This window comes from Lytechinus pictus, unplaced genomic scaffold, assembly GCF_037042905.1.
Source record: "Lytechinus pictus isolate F3 Inbred unplaced genomic scaffold, Lp3.0 scaffold_19, whole genome shotgun sequence".
Lineage (NCBI taxonomy): Eukaryota > Metazoa > Echinodermata > Echinoidea > Temnopleuroida > Toxopneustidae > Lytechinus > Lytechinus pictus.
In genome coordinates, this window is record NW_026974140.1 from 12919435 (window position 1) to 12936521 (window position 17087).

The window sequence follows — 17087 nt, forward strand, 5'->3', positions numbered from 1 at the left end:
CTTCTGATTGATTGTGTCTATGAAGATTTTGACTTTCTCATCAATTTTCTCAGGAAAGTCAGTAAGTTATTCCCTGATTTGCAGTGCTTTGACCAAATAAGTTTTCCAATGTATTTTTCATTATTCCACCAGGTCCTAGGTTTGTGGTTCAGGTCGGTGACAAGGTGATTGATTACCATGAGGACTTCCGTCTTTTCATGACGACTAGGAATCCAAACCCTGAGATACCACCTGATGCAGCATCCATCATCTCAGAGGTTAACTTCACCACCACTAGGGCTGGTCTTACTGGACAGGTAATAATTATTGGCTTTGATTCAGACAGGAAGCAGCAACAGCAGCAAAAATCTATTGCAAATTTGACTTTCAGTTGCAGAATTGTAATATTTCAAGTTCTGTTCGAGTAGTATGTGAAGTATTTCTTCAGGAAAGAAAAACCACCAAATGTAATATTCATCCTCTCAGTTCTTGTCTTTACATTGTTGCTCATCTTACTGGTCATATAAGAAACTATTGTACAACGCCTACTTAGCTTGTTGTACGCGAGCAAATGGGAGGCTGAATGTCAAACATTCGTACCGTTGCACAAAAGACGTACCATCCAAAACATGACGAAAGAGCTCCGTTTGATAACACTATACCCCTCTTCTCCAAGTACGAAAACCCTACTGCCCCAGGCATGCAATGTAAGTATCAAAACACCTGTTTCTTGACCTCGGTCCGAAGATAACACAACAGCCCGAGTGCGGTCCGGGAAAACATGTCGCCATTTTTTATTCACTTACTTTCCTTATTTCGAGGTTGATTTTCTTTGTTCGAAATTGAAAATGGGCTAGCATTGAATTTCTGAATACAATATGCCTTTGAAAACGTGATTAAATATCGAATACAATAATTTAATTCCGAAGGTCCTTCTACAGGCAGAGAAGACTTACGTAATAGCACAGCTGTTGTTATCATTTCGTCCTTGGCTCAACGCTCATAATCTGGCCTGTGGGGATTACCTGGCCAAGCGGGGTTGATCAGGCGGGTGTTTCATAAAGCTGTTCGTAAGTTAAGAGCGACTGGTGATCATGTCTTGCGGTAAATGGTACAATTGGCGATGATCAAAGTCGCTCTTAACTTACGAACAGCTTTATGAAACGACCCCCAGGGCTTGGAAATGATGTTTTAGATTTTCAAACACAAAATGGGGTGAAATACCGCAGTTTGCAATCCGAACTGCGGTCCGTTCCCAAACGGGGGTAAGACGTAATGATGTACCGTTGCACGGCTTTAGGAGGTGACGTCACAATACGATTCAATTCATTGCGCTCAGTAAAAATGCAGGTGCAATACTCGTATAGCCTGCTGGCTAAATGCGCAATGCTGCCCGAGGTGTTCGCTTGTGGGATTTTGCTTTTCGCTTTTCATATTTTTGCTCCCTTTTCATAGATTACTGCAGGAAAAACTCTTTGTTTTTTCATAAATTCGCTAAACTCCGAGACGTTGTACAACACAAATAGCGAATATTCTTATTCATGCAATGGTGCGAGATTTCGCATTCGGTGAAAGAAAGAAACACTCTATTCAACTCGGCTAACGCCTCGTTGAATAGAGCATCTTTCTTTCACCTCATGCGAAATCTCGCACCATCGCACTCATGCCTATTCGCTATTTGTATAATGAAAGATGTGTAGGAGAACTAAAGCCAGTCTGTTTACCATTATATTGTGCCAGTCATAATAGGAGACCACCATAATCTCATTGAGCAATGAAGCCAAAAGGCCAATGCAAATAAGACTGCTGTTCAATGTGCCAACTTCTGGCCAAATATTGTAATTGGGTTCTTCATCTCTGTTGAATCATAGCCCTGAATTTTGTAATGTTCTCTATTTCAGTTGTATTTGTTAATGTGTTTTTATAGCTTCTAGCTGCCACTATCCAGCATGAGAAGCCTGAGCTAGAGGTGAGGAAGACTGCATTACTCAAACAAGAGGAAGATCTTAAGATTCAGCTAGCTCAACTAGAGGAAAGCCTGTTGGAGGTAAGTATCCATGTTCCAATCACTTGCTGATGCCATTGGGTTGCACTTGTATGAACTATTCACAATTTTACTATTCCTTCTACTGGAAAGGCAAAGTTTTCAGATTCCAGGACCTTGTTTCATTAAGTTTTCAGCTCTGACAAGAACCAGTGTTCTCAGCCAATCCAAACCTAGGATTTCACTCAAATTGTCAAAGGAAGACATGATCAAATGACATTATGACATTAGAAATTACATTTAAACCGGCAATGTTTAACCTTGCACAAGCAGGAGAAGTCATAACCTTTCTTTAAACAATTCCGAAAATAACCCTGAGTAAGTTGCCAAACATAGTAAATCGGCCTTTGATGAAGATGCTTTGAAGAAATTAGTCTTACCTTACAACATGAATAGATAATGCTTTGCTTAAACTAGAAAAGCTGCAAGAGGATCTTTATACCATATCATAAAATCTTATGTTTGATTGTCTGCAGACTCTAGCAAAGGCAGAAGGAAATATCTTAGAGAACAAAGCTCTGTTGGAGTCTTTGAATAAGACCAAAGAAAGCAGTCAGACCATCACACAGTCTCTGGTAGAATCTGTTCAGCTACAGGAATCATTAGATCAGGTAAGATTGATGAAGATTCGCGATGGTGATGGTGATGAGGAGGAGTATGACGATGATGATGGTGATGATGATGATGATGATGATGGTGGTGATGGTGGTGGTGGTGGTGATGGCAGTGATGGTGATGATGATGATGATGATGGTGATGGTGGTGGTGGTGATGATGATGGTGGTGGTGGTGATGATGATGGTGGTGGTGATGATGATGATGATGGTGATGATGATGATGATGATGGTGATGGTGATGATGATGATGATGGTGGTGGTGGTGATGATGATGATGATGATGATGATTATGATGATGGCGGTGGTGATGATTATTATGATGGCGGTGGTAATTATGATTATTATGATGATGTTAAGGTGATTGACAGTAACGTTCCTGTTTGAAGTGTCAACTCTTCATGCTTCTCCAACCAAGTCAGCATTTAAATTCCTGATGAATGATGTAAAAACAAGTGCACACTACAATGCCACTTTCTTGTCTTCCTTGAGTCATCTTTATACACAGATTTCCACATGTTTCCTTCGTTTCCTTCTTCTGCAGGAAAGAGCTGCATACTTGCCTCTGGCTGAGAATGGTAGTGCCCTCTTCTTTGTGATCTCTGACCTTGCTAAGCTGAATAACATGTATCGCTTCAGTCTCAGTGCCTTCCTACGTCTATTCTCAAAGGCATTACAAGGCAGGATGGTAAGATATATCAGCTTTTCATTTCAAAGAAAGCAGTGACAAAGTAAGAATAATAAAGGTAAATCCTAGAAAATATTGACCATCATACCATGCTTCCACACTTTACCAGTCTTTGCCCTGTTTAAATGTTAAAGGGTCCATGGAAGTAACTTCTGTCTTACAGGCCGAGCCTCTTAAAGGACAAGTCACCCCAACAAAAAATTGATTTGAATTAAAAGAGAAAAATCAAACAAGCATTGAAAATTTCATCAAAATCGGATGTAAAATAAGAAAGTTATGGCATTTTAAAGTTTCGCTTCATTTCACAAAACAGTTATATGCACATCTCGGTCGGTATGCAAATGAGGAACTGATGACATCACTCACTCACTATTTCTTTTGTATTTTATTATATGAAATATGAAATATTTTTATTTTATCATCATTGTCATGTGAAATGAAGTTTCATTCCTCCCTGAACACGTGGAATTCCATTATTTTAACATTTTTATGCTTCAGGCAAGGAGGTCCTAATCGTCAAATTCGTAAAAATTGAAATATTGTATAATTCAAACAATAAAAAACAAAAGAAATAGTGAGTGAGTGACATCATCGACTCTCTCATTTGGATGTAACTGGCTCGTTCATATAACTATTTTGTTAAAAATAAGCGAAACTTTGAAATGTCATAACTTTCTTATTTTACATCCGATTTTGATGAAATTTTCAGCATTGTGCTTGTCTGATTTTTCTCTATTGATTCAAATCAACATTTTTCTGAGGTGGACTTGACCTTTAAAGGCTAGACTCATCATAAACACCTCATATACATATGTCTATCCGTGTATGATAATAAAATTAAATTAATGGTTTATGTCATAGGTGTTTGTGGTTTCTTAGCCTCGTAGGATGTAAGTCAATCAATCCCTTAATCTTGCTTATCATAACATCAATTATACTTGTGATGCCTTTTTTAATGATGATGACATTTCTTCTTGATGACCCCCCTCCCCCCCCCAAAAAAAAAAAAAATCTATCAATCAACAACAAAAAAATCAATCAACAAAAAAAAGCAAAATAAAAATCAATAATGATCTGCCTTTGCAGCTTCTAATATTTTGAAAATCTTCATTGATTTTGATCTCTAATATTTGAAATTTTTGCACTTTCTTCTACAGGATGGAAGCAGTACAGAGATGAGAATTCAGATGCTGATCAAATCTCTTCAAATGTTGGTCTATGAGTATGTATGTCAGTCTCTCTTCAAGGCTGATAGACTTATGTTTGCCCTACACTTGGTTCATGGCATGCATCCGAACCACTTCAAAGAAAATGTAAGTTCTTGATAAGTTTATCATCACAACATTGCTCTAGCAGTGATGCATTCGGTGTGTTATGAGATGCATCTATCTTGAAATGCAAAAAAAAGTGTAATTATTAACATTGGTAGTATCAATTATTAATAAGGAAAACTTATACTTTGTCTTTGCCCATTTGTCTCTCGTGTGTATATGTATCATTTATTCACAAAATTTAAGGCAATCAAAACAAAGATTACATATCAGTGACAAATGAAAAAAAGATAATCTGCAAATACAGATAAAGCAAAAGTCCACCGACAAAGGGTTAGCTCAAATGAAACAAGAAAAAACACAAGAGACACATACCTGCGAGATATGGCGCAATCTGTTTTGTATTTAATTTATGTCATGACAATTTTCTTAGAATATATAGATTTGATTTGTACAGATGATGTGTCCTTTTGTGATGAATATTAATGTCATTTATAATATATTAAGTATGCGAATGTATTCATTGTTTCATACATTTCTACCAAATAATCTTTTAGGAATGGGAAGCATTCTTGGGTCAGATAGTTGCTGATGTACGTGAATCCCAACAGAGTGGTTCAATGCCTTCATGGGTAGATCAAGATAGACACAAAGCTCTAGCTTCATTCATGGTAAGGACCCTGTTTCATAATACTTGTTATCACTAGAAAGATATAAACTTCTGTTATAAGCTACTGAATGTATGTCATTTCATTGGTCTAAAGCTAATTTGTTTAAGAATTCCAGCATTTTGTATAGATTTGTGAAATGGATCCAACAGTATTTTTTGGCACCCTTGGTTATGGTTACAGATGCTCGGTTTTGACCTTACAGAGATCAATTTTTGTGATTGGGATAGTTTACTGGATCCTAAAACTCTGGCTGGTCAAGATTGACCTTTTATGATATCCCCTGAAAGTTACATGTAATCAGATTTTTATTTATTTTTTTGTTTTTTTATTGAATATTTCAATAGCTCATAATAATGACAATGATATGTAACATTTATACTCTGTTTCGAAGTGCTGCATATTATTACACCGGCTTTAACATCCAGGGTAATATTTGATGTTTGCTTCAACTTTGTCCTGAAGTCACTTTGGCTTGACTGGAGCATTGGCATGAATACCTTCTCACTTCCACTTGACTCAATTTAGCCTCTGATCATTTCATCTACACAAAACAGTAGTGTTCATAACAGGTTTTTAGAATATTTGTCAGTCTCATAACAAATACCAAATTTGCATTATTTTTAGCTCAGAAAATTATTTCCTGTTCATCATTCTCTCTATTTTCTCACTCTCCATTCAGGCTACCTTCTCATCTGTAGGCCAGAGTTTGAGCCTGACAGACAATGGTCTTTGGGGTCCGTTCAACCGTAGCTCTCAGTGTGAGCATGAATTCCCAACATCACTAGAGAAGAAGATAACACCATTCCAACAGGTGTGATTTTTAATCCTCTGACTTCTGTTCACAGCTATCATAGAAATCATGAAAATCTTGTGAATTTATGTCTTGTTTCCAAGTTTGTCTGAAATCAGAGAGATTGTAGGTAAAATCACTAAAATCATAGAAAATCTGGACCCTGTAACATACTAGTCAATGTAATCATTTATAGAAATCAGCATGTTGATCAATCCCTAAGTGTTATAGGTCCCAAGCCATAAAGGAAGGGGAAACTTCTGTGGAATGATTCTGTTGTAAACGGTGTTCATATGTATAGACTGTATTCTTACCTTTTCTTGGGGTAAAGAATTAATCTGTAACCTTTTGGTACTTGTTGCTCTCTATAACAGCTTTTGCTCATCCAAGCCATTCGACCTGACAGGCTGCAAAGTGCAATGACCTTCTTTGCTCAGAGAGGACTGGGTGAGATACATTCTACATTGATTTAATAATGATAACTTTTTCTGATGCACACTCTCTGCTAAATTATTACTCATTGTGCTACTACATAGACAAGAAACAAATTTATTATGAACAAAATGATCATAGTCATAATATAACATAATAGATAAGGATAAAATTAAGACTTCTCATATTCTTGTGAGAAAACATAGTGCTTAGCGCTTGATTGGAAAGTCTTTTGAATGTGGATACTTATATTCTGTAATGATAAGTGACTTCTTAAAGCAGCTGAAAAAATTGATAAAAATTCTGTAAAATTTATTAAGTTATTAAATATGGTCAATGGAATCATTAATCATGCCATTCTCATTTGCCTGACATAAATACAAAGAGTATTATGTATTTTTTTCATGATGAACTTTTGTATAATGGAGGAACTATTTGCCTTTCATTTTAGGAATGAAGGAATTGACCACACCAACCATCAACCTGAAGCGATTGTATCAGGACACCGTTCCTAGTGAACCCGTCCTCATCATCATATCACCTGGAGCTGATCCTACCCAAGAACTGCAGGAAGTCGCTGCAGAGGTCATTGGAGCCGACCACTACCATGAGGTCAGTCATATAGTCCATTTTTATCATTAAAAAAATGAAGTGTCATTTTCAATACAGCCCTCATTTCTTATGCATGATGTATAGTTTTACGGTGACACAACATTTGCTCCGGTCTTAATATCTCAGAGGGCATAGGGTTAGAGTAAGGATTGTAATAAGAGTTTTTGTTTCAGAATAATGTAAAGATAAGGATTAGTGTTTATTTAGTTTCAGAGGTTAGAGTTTATGCTTGGCTTATCGTACAGATTTTCCATCGGAGCAATTGTCTTCAGAGAAAATGTCATGGAACCAGTTTTACTTCCTTTACTTCTCCTATTATCCTAACTTGTTTCTTACCCAAAGGGTCTTCTAAAGAAAGGTGCCTGGATATTTCTTGATGGTGGTGTATGCTTGTAATATGGATGACCTGAAATGCAGCCATATGTATAGTTATTGCCAATTCTCCTGTCTTTATTGATTTACACTAAAGAGCAAATTATAATCTCTGGAGCTAAAGACAAGTACATTCATGAAATACGAAATGAAGAGATGAAATGGATTTCATTTAACCACTGACTTTCATAATGACTCAATGTTGAATTTATTTTCTGCATAGGTTGCTATGGGTCAAGGTCAAGCTGATATTGCTATGCAGCTTCTTCATGAGTGTTCAAGGAATGGAGAATGGCTGTGTCTTAAGAACCTTCATCTGGTCACTGCGTGGTTACCTGCTCTTGAGAAGGTTAGTGAAATTATGAACAGATTTGCAACTTGAATAGCCAGTGAGGAGTTTCAATTGTATGAAATATCATTGTGATGATCTTTTGTTTTAAACATACCATGTAAGTTATCCCTCCCCCTCACCCTAATGATAGAAGATGGTTCCAAATCTTTCACTGGATTGCAACAAGAACAAATGAAAGTGTTTTGTGGATATATATTTAAAAAAATATGGAAAATAAATGCTATGTTCAGTTGATTATAATGACTGTGTAAAGGAACAAGGCATGACAGTGCAGATGGTTAAAGTGCCCTTCTAATAAAATCCTTTATCAAGTCATACCATGATAATAGGTCCATGTACCCTCTAGGTATGCACTTGTCATACATGTATAAGAAAAATAAAACGTTTAATGATAACAAAACATTATGCAAGGCCCACAAGAAGAACCACCAGTAAGATATCCTTGATAAAGCAGTTGTAATTGGTCCATCAAATGATGACTTTTGTGAATGATCTCAGTGTTCTCATGATTAATTCTTATTACATTGTATCTAGGAAATGAACGCTTTGAGCCCACATGATAACTTTAGACTTTGGTTGACTGCTGAGAGTCATCCTAAATTCCCTACAATCCTTCTACAGTCAAGTCTCAAGATTACGTATGAGGTAAGGTTTTAGTACCCCTATGCATTAAATCAATATAAACAAATGTATGCGGCTTGTATGGCAGGGGATATTGCTCAATTTCAAGCAGAAAGCTTTAAAGAGATGCGTTTCTCTAGCTGTAAACCTAAGATTGTACAACCTATAAGATTGGATAAACTGCTTTCAGCAAGTGGATATTAATTTACTATATTGTTTTTGTATAATTACATTTTGTCATTGAACGTTTATTTACATTGTATAATTCCCTTTTCGTTCTTTCTGTCAGACGTGCATAAATAATACAAATTGAATTTTAACTCTGTTGTTCAGATCACAAGGAAACTCCTTCACTACTCAGTATGCAAAATTATAAAAATAGCTGCAAATTTTATGATGAAATAACAAAATTCCCATGAAACATTTTTAATAATTGCCCAAATTTTTCACATTTTATTGTGTTTATGTATGTAGGCTTATAATACGTAATTAGGGAACTTATTAAGCTTATTGACTTTTTTCATTTCTATCATCAGCAGTAGGTGATTGTTTTTAATTCTTTCATGATCAATTCTCTATTACTTGCCTTACCTTTCTATAGGCTCCACCAGGTATCAAGAAGAATCTCCTGCGTAGCTATGATTCCTGGACCCCTGAATTCATTGGCAGGGAGAACAACGTTGTCCGAGCCCAGGCTCTCTTTGCCCTGGCTTGGTTCCATGCTATCTGTCAAGAGAGAAGGAACTTCATCCCTCAAGGCTGGACCAAGTTCTATGAGTTCTCCATGTCAGATCTTAGAGCTGGTGCAGATATCATTGATAGACAATGCCATGGAAAAGGTAAGTCTCGTTTATATGTGTCTTCTAGCTCCTTAAAGTGCACTTTTATTTTAACCAAATGTTTTCATTATCTTGTCCAAAATTTTCCAAAATTCTCTCATTCTACTAACGATGACAAGAAGTACGTTTTTCAGGACCAAATATATGCCCACAAAAATTAGCTTTATAACATTTATCACTCTTGCGTTTGTTCAATATTCTTATAGATGGTGCAGAGATCATCAGCAGAGCTATTATTCAATTCTTAGGAATGTTTGGTCTGGTAATAGTCCATTTTATGGTGTTGAAGATTGTCTTGGATATAAAAATTAAAATATTTGCTGTTTGCAAAGCTGCATTGAGTTATGTATCCAGATGAAAATCTGGAGAGTCATCATATGTCACACTGTACACAAATGATTAATGTGTAATTCTATGCAATGGACTCCAATTCTAGTGAGATAGTACTGACTAGAGACTTTGTTACTGGGGCCCTGTTTCATAAAGAGTTATAATTATTGCAACTTCTATGGTAACAGATCTCAGCAGCCAATCATAATCAAGCTTTCAATGGTAGTTAACATAGTTATAAATCTTATGAAATAGACCCCATATGTATATTTGAATTTTTGCACTGCACTGAAGTCACTTAACTCAATCCACTCTTTTTCTTTCTTTCTCCCCTGGGTATTGGTAAATACAGGCAAAGAAGTCCAGTTTGAGTTTATCTATGGGCTGTTTGAGAACGCCATCTATGGTGGTCGAGTCGACAATCCCTTTGACATGCGTGTACTGAGATCCTACCTAGCCCAGTACTTCAACAAAGATATGCTTGGAGGAAGCAGTTCTCGTAGGTCAAAGAAGCTTCCTGGAGGAAACAGTATACCAGTATCTTCATACTACAAGGTATCCAATGTCCAGATCTTATCCCAGCTGTACTTCTGGTCTGTTTAGTCATGACCTTACATTGAAACTTTGAAGAGTACTTGATATGTCTACAATAGAATTGTCGCAACAGACTATATCTAACAGTACCCAAAAGAAAACTTATGATTTTTAACGTTTTTAATAAAGTTTGAAGTATGACAGAAATTCTTAAATGCTTTCAAGTGTTTACAACTGGTTCCCAATTGGTATCCTTCTTGTAATTTTATATAAAGAATACTTCTGTTTGTAAAAATATGCAGAATGAAAATAAGGATTTTTAGAAATAGTAAAAGCAAGGTTTCAATCATAGATTGTGTTGTAAATTGGATTTTTCTTGTATAATATTTCTTTCAAAAATCTAGTCAAAAGGATACTTTGTTTTATTATTTCATTTCAGTATATAATGTATAAAATGAATCTATATTTCACATTATATCTGCCAACTTTATCTTTAGTACTCTTTCTCCCTCTCTGTACTTCTACCAACTTTGACTTACTCTTTCCCTCTCTGCTCATTGGCTAATTCTTTCCCGCCTTTTTAGGAGTAGCAGTAATGCCAATTCATGTACCCCCTTTAGGGATGCTTTTGTACTTTGATGTGCACCATTGCACTTTTATTGTTAGATAGGGAGAGAGTCCAGTGACTCATGACACACTGGCAGTAGCAAGGGCATTCCCACTGTTTGTTGTTGAGGAGGAGACTTGTCCCTACAGAAGAAAGTTTAACTTTGAAGTATAGAAGACTTCTGCAAGGACTTCCTTTCATGTACTTAAGATGTCGAAGCAAAATGCGGAATTAGTGTCTGACCGAGGCTGTTTTCCCTTGGTAAATAAAAGAACCCAATGAAACCTCAGCCCTTGTGAGTCGTGTCCGTGTTGTGTGGTCGTCGGCGCGAACCCTTTCAATGGTGTCAGAAGTGGGATCATCAGCAACAAGGGACCATCTGGTACGGGCTCTGCAGATATCGGACTTAGAAGAAATCTTGAGAACTTACGTGTATGTGGTCTTATCCTGGTGTCATCGTGCACAACATAAAATTGGAATGACTTTAGACTGGTTCTAAACAGCCTCGGTCAGACTGTATGTAAAATAATGGACAACATTTGTATGCTCTTTTTTCTCTGATTTGTGCAGTGATTGTATTGTGGTTTCGCTATTCTGTATGCAAAGTTCTTTTTATGTGCCAAATTCAAATCTAGGATCATGGAAACCAGATCGAGTTCATCATCAGCTACGACTGAGAATATGGATGTTTTGTCCCAATTCTTCCGCCGTTCAATTGGATTACAGAGTATATTACAGAGCAACTTACCAAAATTCCGAGGGATGCCACATCATGCGGATGATATGTCCTTGTCAGAATGGCTTGAAGAATTTAATGGAGTAACTGCTAACCAAAATATGGAAATGAGTAGCAAAGCTCGACTGTTGCTAGATCACCTTTCAGGACCAGCACGAGAGGAAATAATGTGTCTCAGTGAATCAAAGAGACAGGATTTTGATGAAATAGTAAGTCGTCTGAAATTGTGCTTTGGCTATCAGGAAACCACACAGACCCTCAGTAGTCAGTTTCATAATCGCATACAGAGAGATGGAGAATCACTTTGTGACTTCAGCCGTGCCCTGATTCGCACCTACAACAAGATGGAAAAAGCTGCCACTACACAAGCTCAAGGAGAAGCTTTAAGCCAGTTGAAAAACAAGACCTTAAGTGATCAATTTGTCAATGGTGCCCGGGAGGCTTGGGTGAGGAGAGAGTTGAGGCGAATACAGATGATGCATGAAACCAATGGATTCGCCAAGATTCGTGAGGAAGCCCTCAAACTCTTTCAGGAGACTGCCACCACTCAGAGGCCCAGAGTCAGAGAAGCAGATATCGAAGTTGGAAGGGCAGTCATGAAAGATTCCATGCTTGTGCAACAGGTAGTAGAACAACAGAAAGCTATAATGACGGAGTTGGAGCAACTTAGGGGAGAAGTAGCCAGACTGAAAGGAGGAAAGCCTCAGAGAAAGAGGACTGATGGACGATGCTTCAGCTGTGGTCATAAGGGACATCTACGACGTGACTGCCCCAACATACCTAACGGTTCCCCTGCACATGATTATAATTACTCTGCTGGCAACTGGCATCAGGAGAATCAAAGCTTCCCCACTTGGAGCACGGAATCAGGTACCATGCAGAATCATGACAGTTTCAATAGGCCAACAGTCTACCAGTCCTCATCACAAGGAGCTGCCAGTATTCCTCACCAACATATCGCATCCCAGCAGGAAAACTAGACCCCTCTGTTGTTGAGGGCCAAACGGCAGAGGACAATAGAAAGCAATATTATACAGAAGAGCCCATAGAAGGAACTGCAACCTATCCACAAACTGATGTGTCATTTGGTGGTAATTCAGAGGATGTCAATGAATCCAGTGTGGCACAAGGCAGACAGACTTCAGTGGCAGAGGTTGTGCCAGCAATGGATGAGATAGTTGACACAGCTGATTTGATTTCTGAAAGCCCAGCTGTCATAGCAGAAGTTGCTGGTGTACCCATTGGCTGCATCCTCGACACTGGGGCAGAGGCATCCATTATACCATCAGACGTGTTTCATCGACAGTTGGAAGCAGCGGTAGGAGAAGTGAGCCCATTTAATAAACCTGTGAAAATTGTTGGTGTGGGGCCAACTAAAGTACCAGTGGAAGGCTTCATCCGAACCCATGTTTCTGTAAACGGTCAAAAAGCTACAATAGGATTTCTAATCGTACAACGAGAGTCATGCGGGGAAAGACAAAGAGACTTCCCTATTCTGCTGGGATGCAATGCCCTTCGAGCACTATTTCCTTTGGAGAGAGCGAAAGGGGAATTCCAGATGGTGAAGGATTGCTTGGACATCGAGACTGCAGGTAGTGCACATGTACGAGAGGTTGTTACTGGGGCAACAAGAGTAGTTTTGCCTGCCAGGACGATACAACAAATACAGTGCGCAATTAGGCCTTTCCAAGGTGGGGAAGATGCTGAGTCAAGTGTCTGGCTTATCCAGGGTAACAGCCAGTTTGGAGATTCCCAGGTTGAAGTCATTGAAGGCTGTTGTGCTGAAAATGGGGACATGCATGTTCTACTGATGAATTCTGGAGACAGAGAATTCATAGTACCACCTCATTCAACTATTGCATCTGCCAAACAAGTGGAAGAACGTTGTGAAATTTGTCTACAAACTAAAGATGACCAGCTAGAGGTTAATATCTGTGATATATTGATTGCCAAGACAGAGCCGGGAGTGGAGGACGACGGACATGAGCCAGAGCAAGCAATGGATACCAAGCCTCCCAGTAGGACAGCATCAGCATCACAGGAGAGATTCACTTTCACTGATGGTACGGAAATACTGCTTCCTCAGGGCATCAGCCTAGATGGGATGGCTTATGAAGATGCATCTAGGATTGCTAAACTCCTACATGATCATGAAGCAGCATTTTCTAAAGATGAATTCGACCTGGGATGTTGTGATATGGTACCACATGAAATCAGAGTGACCTCTGACAAGCCAGTGCGTCTGCCCTATCGAAGGATAGCTCCTCACGTGACTTCAGAGGTTCGTGATCTATTACAAGACATGCTGGAACGTAAGATTATAAAGAGGTCAACTAGCCCCTATGCCAGTCCGATCGTTCTTGTAAGGAAGAAATCAGGGGCACTACGCTTATGTATTGATTATAGACAATTGAACAAATTAACAGTCAAAGACTCCTTTCCGCTACCCAGAATAGACGAATCATTAGAAGTAATGAATGGAGCCAAATACTTCTCTTCCCTTGACTTGTCTCATGGATATTTCCAGATCACTATGCACACAGAATCAGTGCCCCTAACTGCTTTCCGTGTACCCTGGGGACTCTATGAATTTGAAAGAATGCCTCAGGGTCTATGCAACAGCCCAAGCACATTTCAGAGAGTGATGGAGGCAATTTTCTGTGACATGAACTTTACAAAAGTCATACTCTACCTTGATGATGTTTTGGTCTTTTCCAGAACGTTTGAGGAGCACCTCGAAACACTCGGAGAAGTCTTTGACCGCCTAACAACACATGGCCTGAAGTTGAAAGGAGGAAAGTGCCAGTTCTTCAAGAAAGAAGTAGCTCACCTCGGGCACATTGTCACTGAGAAGGGTGTCATGGTAGACCCAAGCAAGGTATCAAGGATCAAGTCGTGGCCTGTACCTCAAAACGGATCAGAATTATGCTCCTTCCTCGGTCTTGCTTCATATTACAGAAGGTTTGTGCCTGACTTTACCAGAATAACAGCACCACTCCATGCACTAACTGGACAGAAGTGTAAGAAAAGGAGAAGGAAGACAGGGGATATCGCTCCAGACACAAGCTTTGTGTGGACCAAAGAGGCAGACGAGTCATTTCATGAGCTTAAGGAGAGACTGTCTTCAACACCAGTTCTTGCCTATCCCAAGTTTGGAGAAGAATTCATACTCGAGGTTGATGCATCTCTAAAGGGACTTGGTGCCTGCTTGTCACAGAAAGATGACAATGGACATTTACACCCTATCTCGTTTGCAAGCCGTAGCCTACGTGGAGCCGAGAAGAATTATCCAGATTTCTCAAGCTTCAAGATAGAACTTCTTGCCCTTAAATGGGCAGTAGTCGAGAAGTTCAAAGGGTATTTGTTGGGTGCTAAGTGTATTGTATACACGGATAACAACCCTCTAGCCCACCTTCAAACTGCACAGTTGGGGGCCACTGAACAGAGGTGGGTAGCACAGCTGGCAGCCTTTCAGCTTGATATCAGATACCGTCCTGGAAAACTCAACAGATGTGCCGATGCACTCAGCAGGTGCCCTGGAAACGATGAGGGCGAGGTGAAAGAGATGATCGGAGCACTGACGGTGACTACTGTCCTCCCGGCAGAAGTTGTAGTTTCCGGGGACCAGTTGGCAGATGAGGAGCCGCCGAGAGTTCCTGGCGTGTACCCATCATACTCAGTAGAAGAACTTGAAACTCTTCAACAGAGTGACAATGCACTCTCTGTGTGCAGACGTTATCTCAGGTGTGAATGGAAGTCTGAGGATGAAATCAAACAAGAGAATGCAGAAATAAAGTCCTGGTTGAAGGAGCGAGCTAGCATTATAGAATACAAGGGAGTCCTGTATAGGCAACCAACAGAATCAAAACATCCTCAAAGAAGACAGCTTCTTGTACCAAAGAGTCTCCAAGAAAAGATGATGGAAATGGCCCACGACCAATGGGGCCACCAAGGCATCAATAGAACCTTAGCAATCCTACGGGAAAGGTGCTTTTGGCCAGGTATGTGCAATGATGTGAGAGGACACATCAGGAAGTGTTTTGTCTGTGTTACATCCAAGACTCCAACGCCAGCTATTCGGACCCCAAGACGGCATCTGTTGGCATTCAGACCCCTTGAGTTAATCGCGATAGACTTCCTCAAGCTCGACAAGGGCCAAGGTGGATATGAGGATGTCTTAGTTATCACAGACGCCTTCACCAAATTTGCTCAAGCCATTCCTTGCAAGAACCAAACCGCCGCAGTAGTAGCACGTGCTTTGATTGATGGTTGGATCGTTCACTACGGTGCTCCACTTCGAATTCATTCAGATCAGGGGCGAAATTTCGAAAGTTCGTTGGTACGAGAGTTATGCAAGCTATATGGCATTGAAAAGACACATACCACTCCTTACTATCCCCAAGGAAACGGGCAGACAGAGAGATTTAACCGAACCTTGTGTGGTATAATTCGCTCCCTTGATCCTGACCGTCGAAAGAAGTGGCCTGGGCTTATTGGCCAGTTGGTATTCTTGTACAATTGTACTCCACATGGGACAACTGGATTGTCACCGTACCGACTTCTGTATGGACGAGAGCCCAACACCCCACTGGACCAACTCATAGGGAATGGACATGCAGATTGGGATGAAGACTTTGTGTCAGAACACTCTAAGTCACTCCAACAGGCCCACATGTTAGCGCAGCAGAATATGGAGATGATACAGAATAGTGAGAAGACGAGGCATGACGCCCTCCCTATGAGTTCACCTCTCAGCATCGGCGCAAGGGTACTACTGAAGAAATGTGCATTTGAAGGACGTCATAAACTTGAAGACAAGGTCTTAAGGGACCCCTTCATCGTGACAGCAGTGAACGAGATGGGTGACGTGTATAAAATCCGACCCATGTTTGGAGGACCAACAAAGGTAGTCAACAGGAGATTGTTGATTCCTGACCCACGGAAGGAAATAGCAATTCCTACTCCACAGGATAAGCTAGAGGACCAAGTGAAGTCACAACCGTTGCCCACTTCAGAGAACACTACCCCCTACTTCACCTTCTTGTGGGAACCCTCAGAGCCTGATAGGCTTACATCTGGTGAAGAGAGACCAGTCACCCTTAATCAAAATGGCTCTTGCGGAGAGAATGATTCCACTGGTAGAAATGTTCCCAGTGAAGAAACCAATGCGGCTGAAGATGCCATACTACAGAATGAACCTCTTGGAGAAGACAGATCTCGACATGATAATATGAATCATGAGGTCGAGCGTCGGAGGTCCCGTCGGGTGAACAAAGGACAACACAGAAATCGACTACATCTCCCAGTGTCGGTATTACCAAAGTGAAGAGAAAAGATTATTTCTTTTAGAGAGACTTTTTGTCTTGTATGAATTTGATATAGAGTGTGATTAATATTCTATAATGTTCGACATAAATTTTTTTGCATGTTTAGCTTACTGTAGTAAGCACTTAATTTCATTTTGAATTACATGCAATTACCGCAGATAGCAACTGTTATTGCATGGAATGTGGGGAAGATATTGTATTTTTTGTGTTTTACATGTATCTTTGTTTCAAACATTATGACATTAATCGTGGGGAAGATGTTGTAAAT

General features: G+C 39.5%; 2 protein-coding genes across 2 annotated transcripts in view; both read left to right on the top strand.

Annotated features, from left to right (window-relative positions):
- Nucleotides 1–17087, top strand: part of LOC129260875 (cytoplasmic dynein 2 heavy chain 1) — a 76818-nt gene that overhangs the window by 52451 nt on the left and 7280 nt on the right. The window contains exons 60-72 of the mRNA XM_064114544.1: nucleotides 133–296; nucleotides 1907–2026; nucleotides 2500–2634; nucleotides 3182–3325; nucleotides 4483–4638; nucleotides 5154–5267; nucleotides 5947–6078; nucleotides 6432–6504; nucleotides 6941–7101; nucleotides 7697–7822; nucleotides 8360–8470; nucleotides 9048–9285; nucleotides 9968–10170. Coding sequence (XP_063970614.1) covers nucleotides 133–296; nucleotides 1907–2026; nucleotides 2500–2634; nucleotides 3182–3325; nucleotides 4483–4638; nucleotides 5154–5267; nucleotides 5947–6078; nucleotides 6432–6504; nucleotides 6941–7101; nucleotides 7697–7822; nucleotides 8360–8470; nucleotides 9048–9285; nucleotides 9968–10170 — 1877 coding nt within the window. The remainder of the gene's footprint in view (nucleotides 1–132; nucleotides 297–1906; nucleotides 2027–2499; nucleotides 2635–3181; nucleotides 3326–4482; nucleotides 4639–5153; nucleotides 5268–5946; nucleotides 6079–6431; nucleotides 6505–6940; nucleotides 7102–7696; nucleotides 7823–8359; nucleotides 8471–9047; nucleotides 9286–9967; nucleotides 10171–17087) is intronic.
- On the top strand, nucleotides 11313–12556 carry LOC135157744 (uncharacterized). The gene has a single exon (XM_064114545.1). It carries the CDS (start codon nucleotides 11396–11398, stop codon nucleotides 12470–12472), a length of 1077 nt encoding a protein of 358 aa, XP_063970615.1. The 5' UTR covers nucleotides 11313–11395; the 3' UTR covers nucleotides 12473–12556.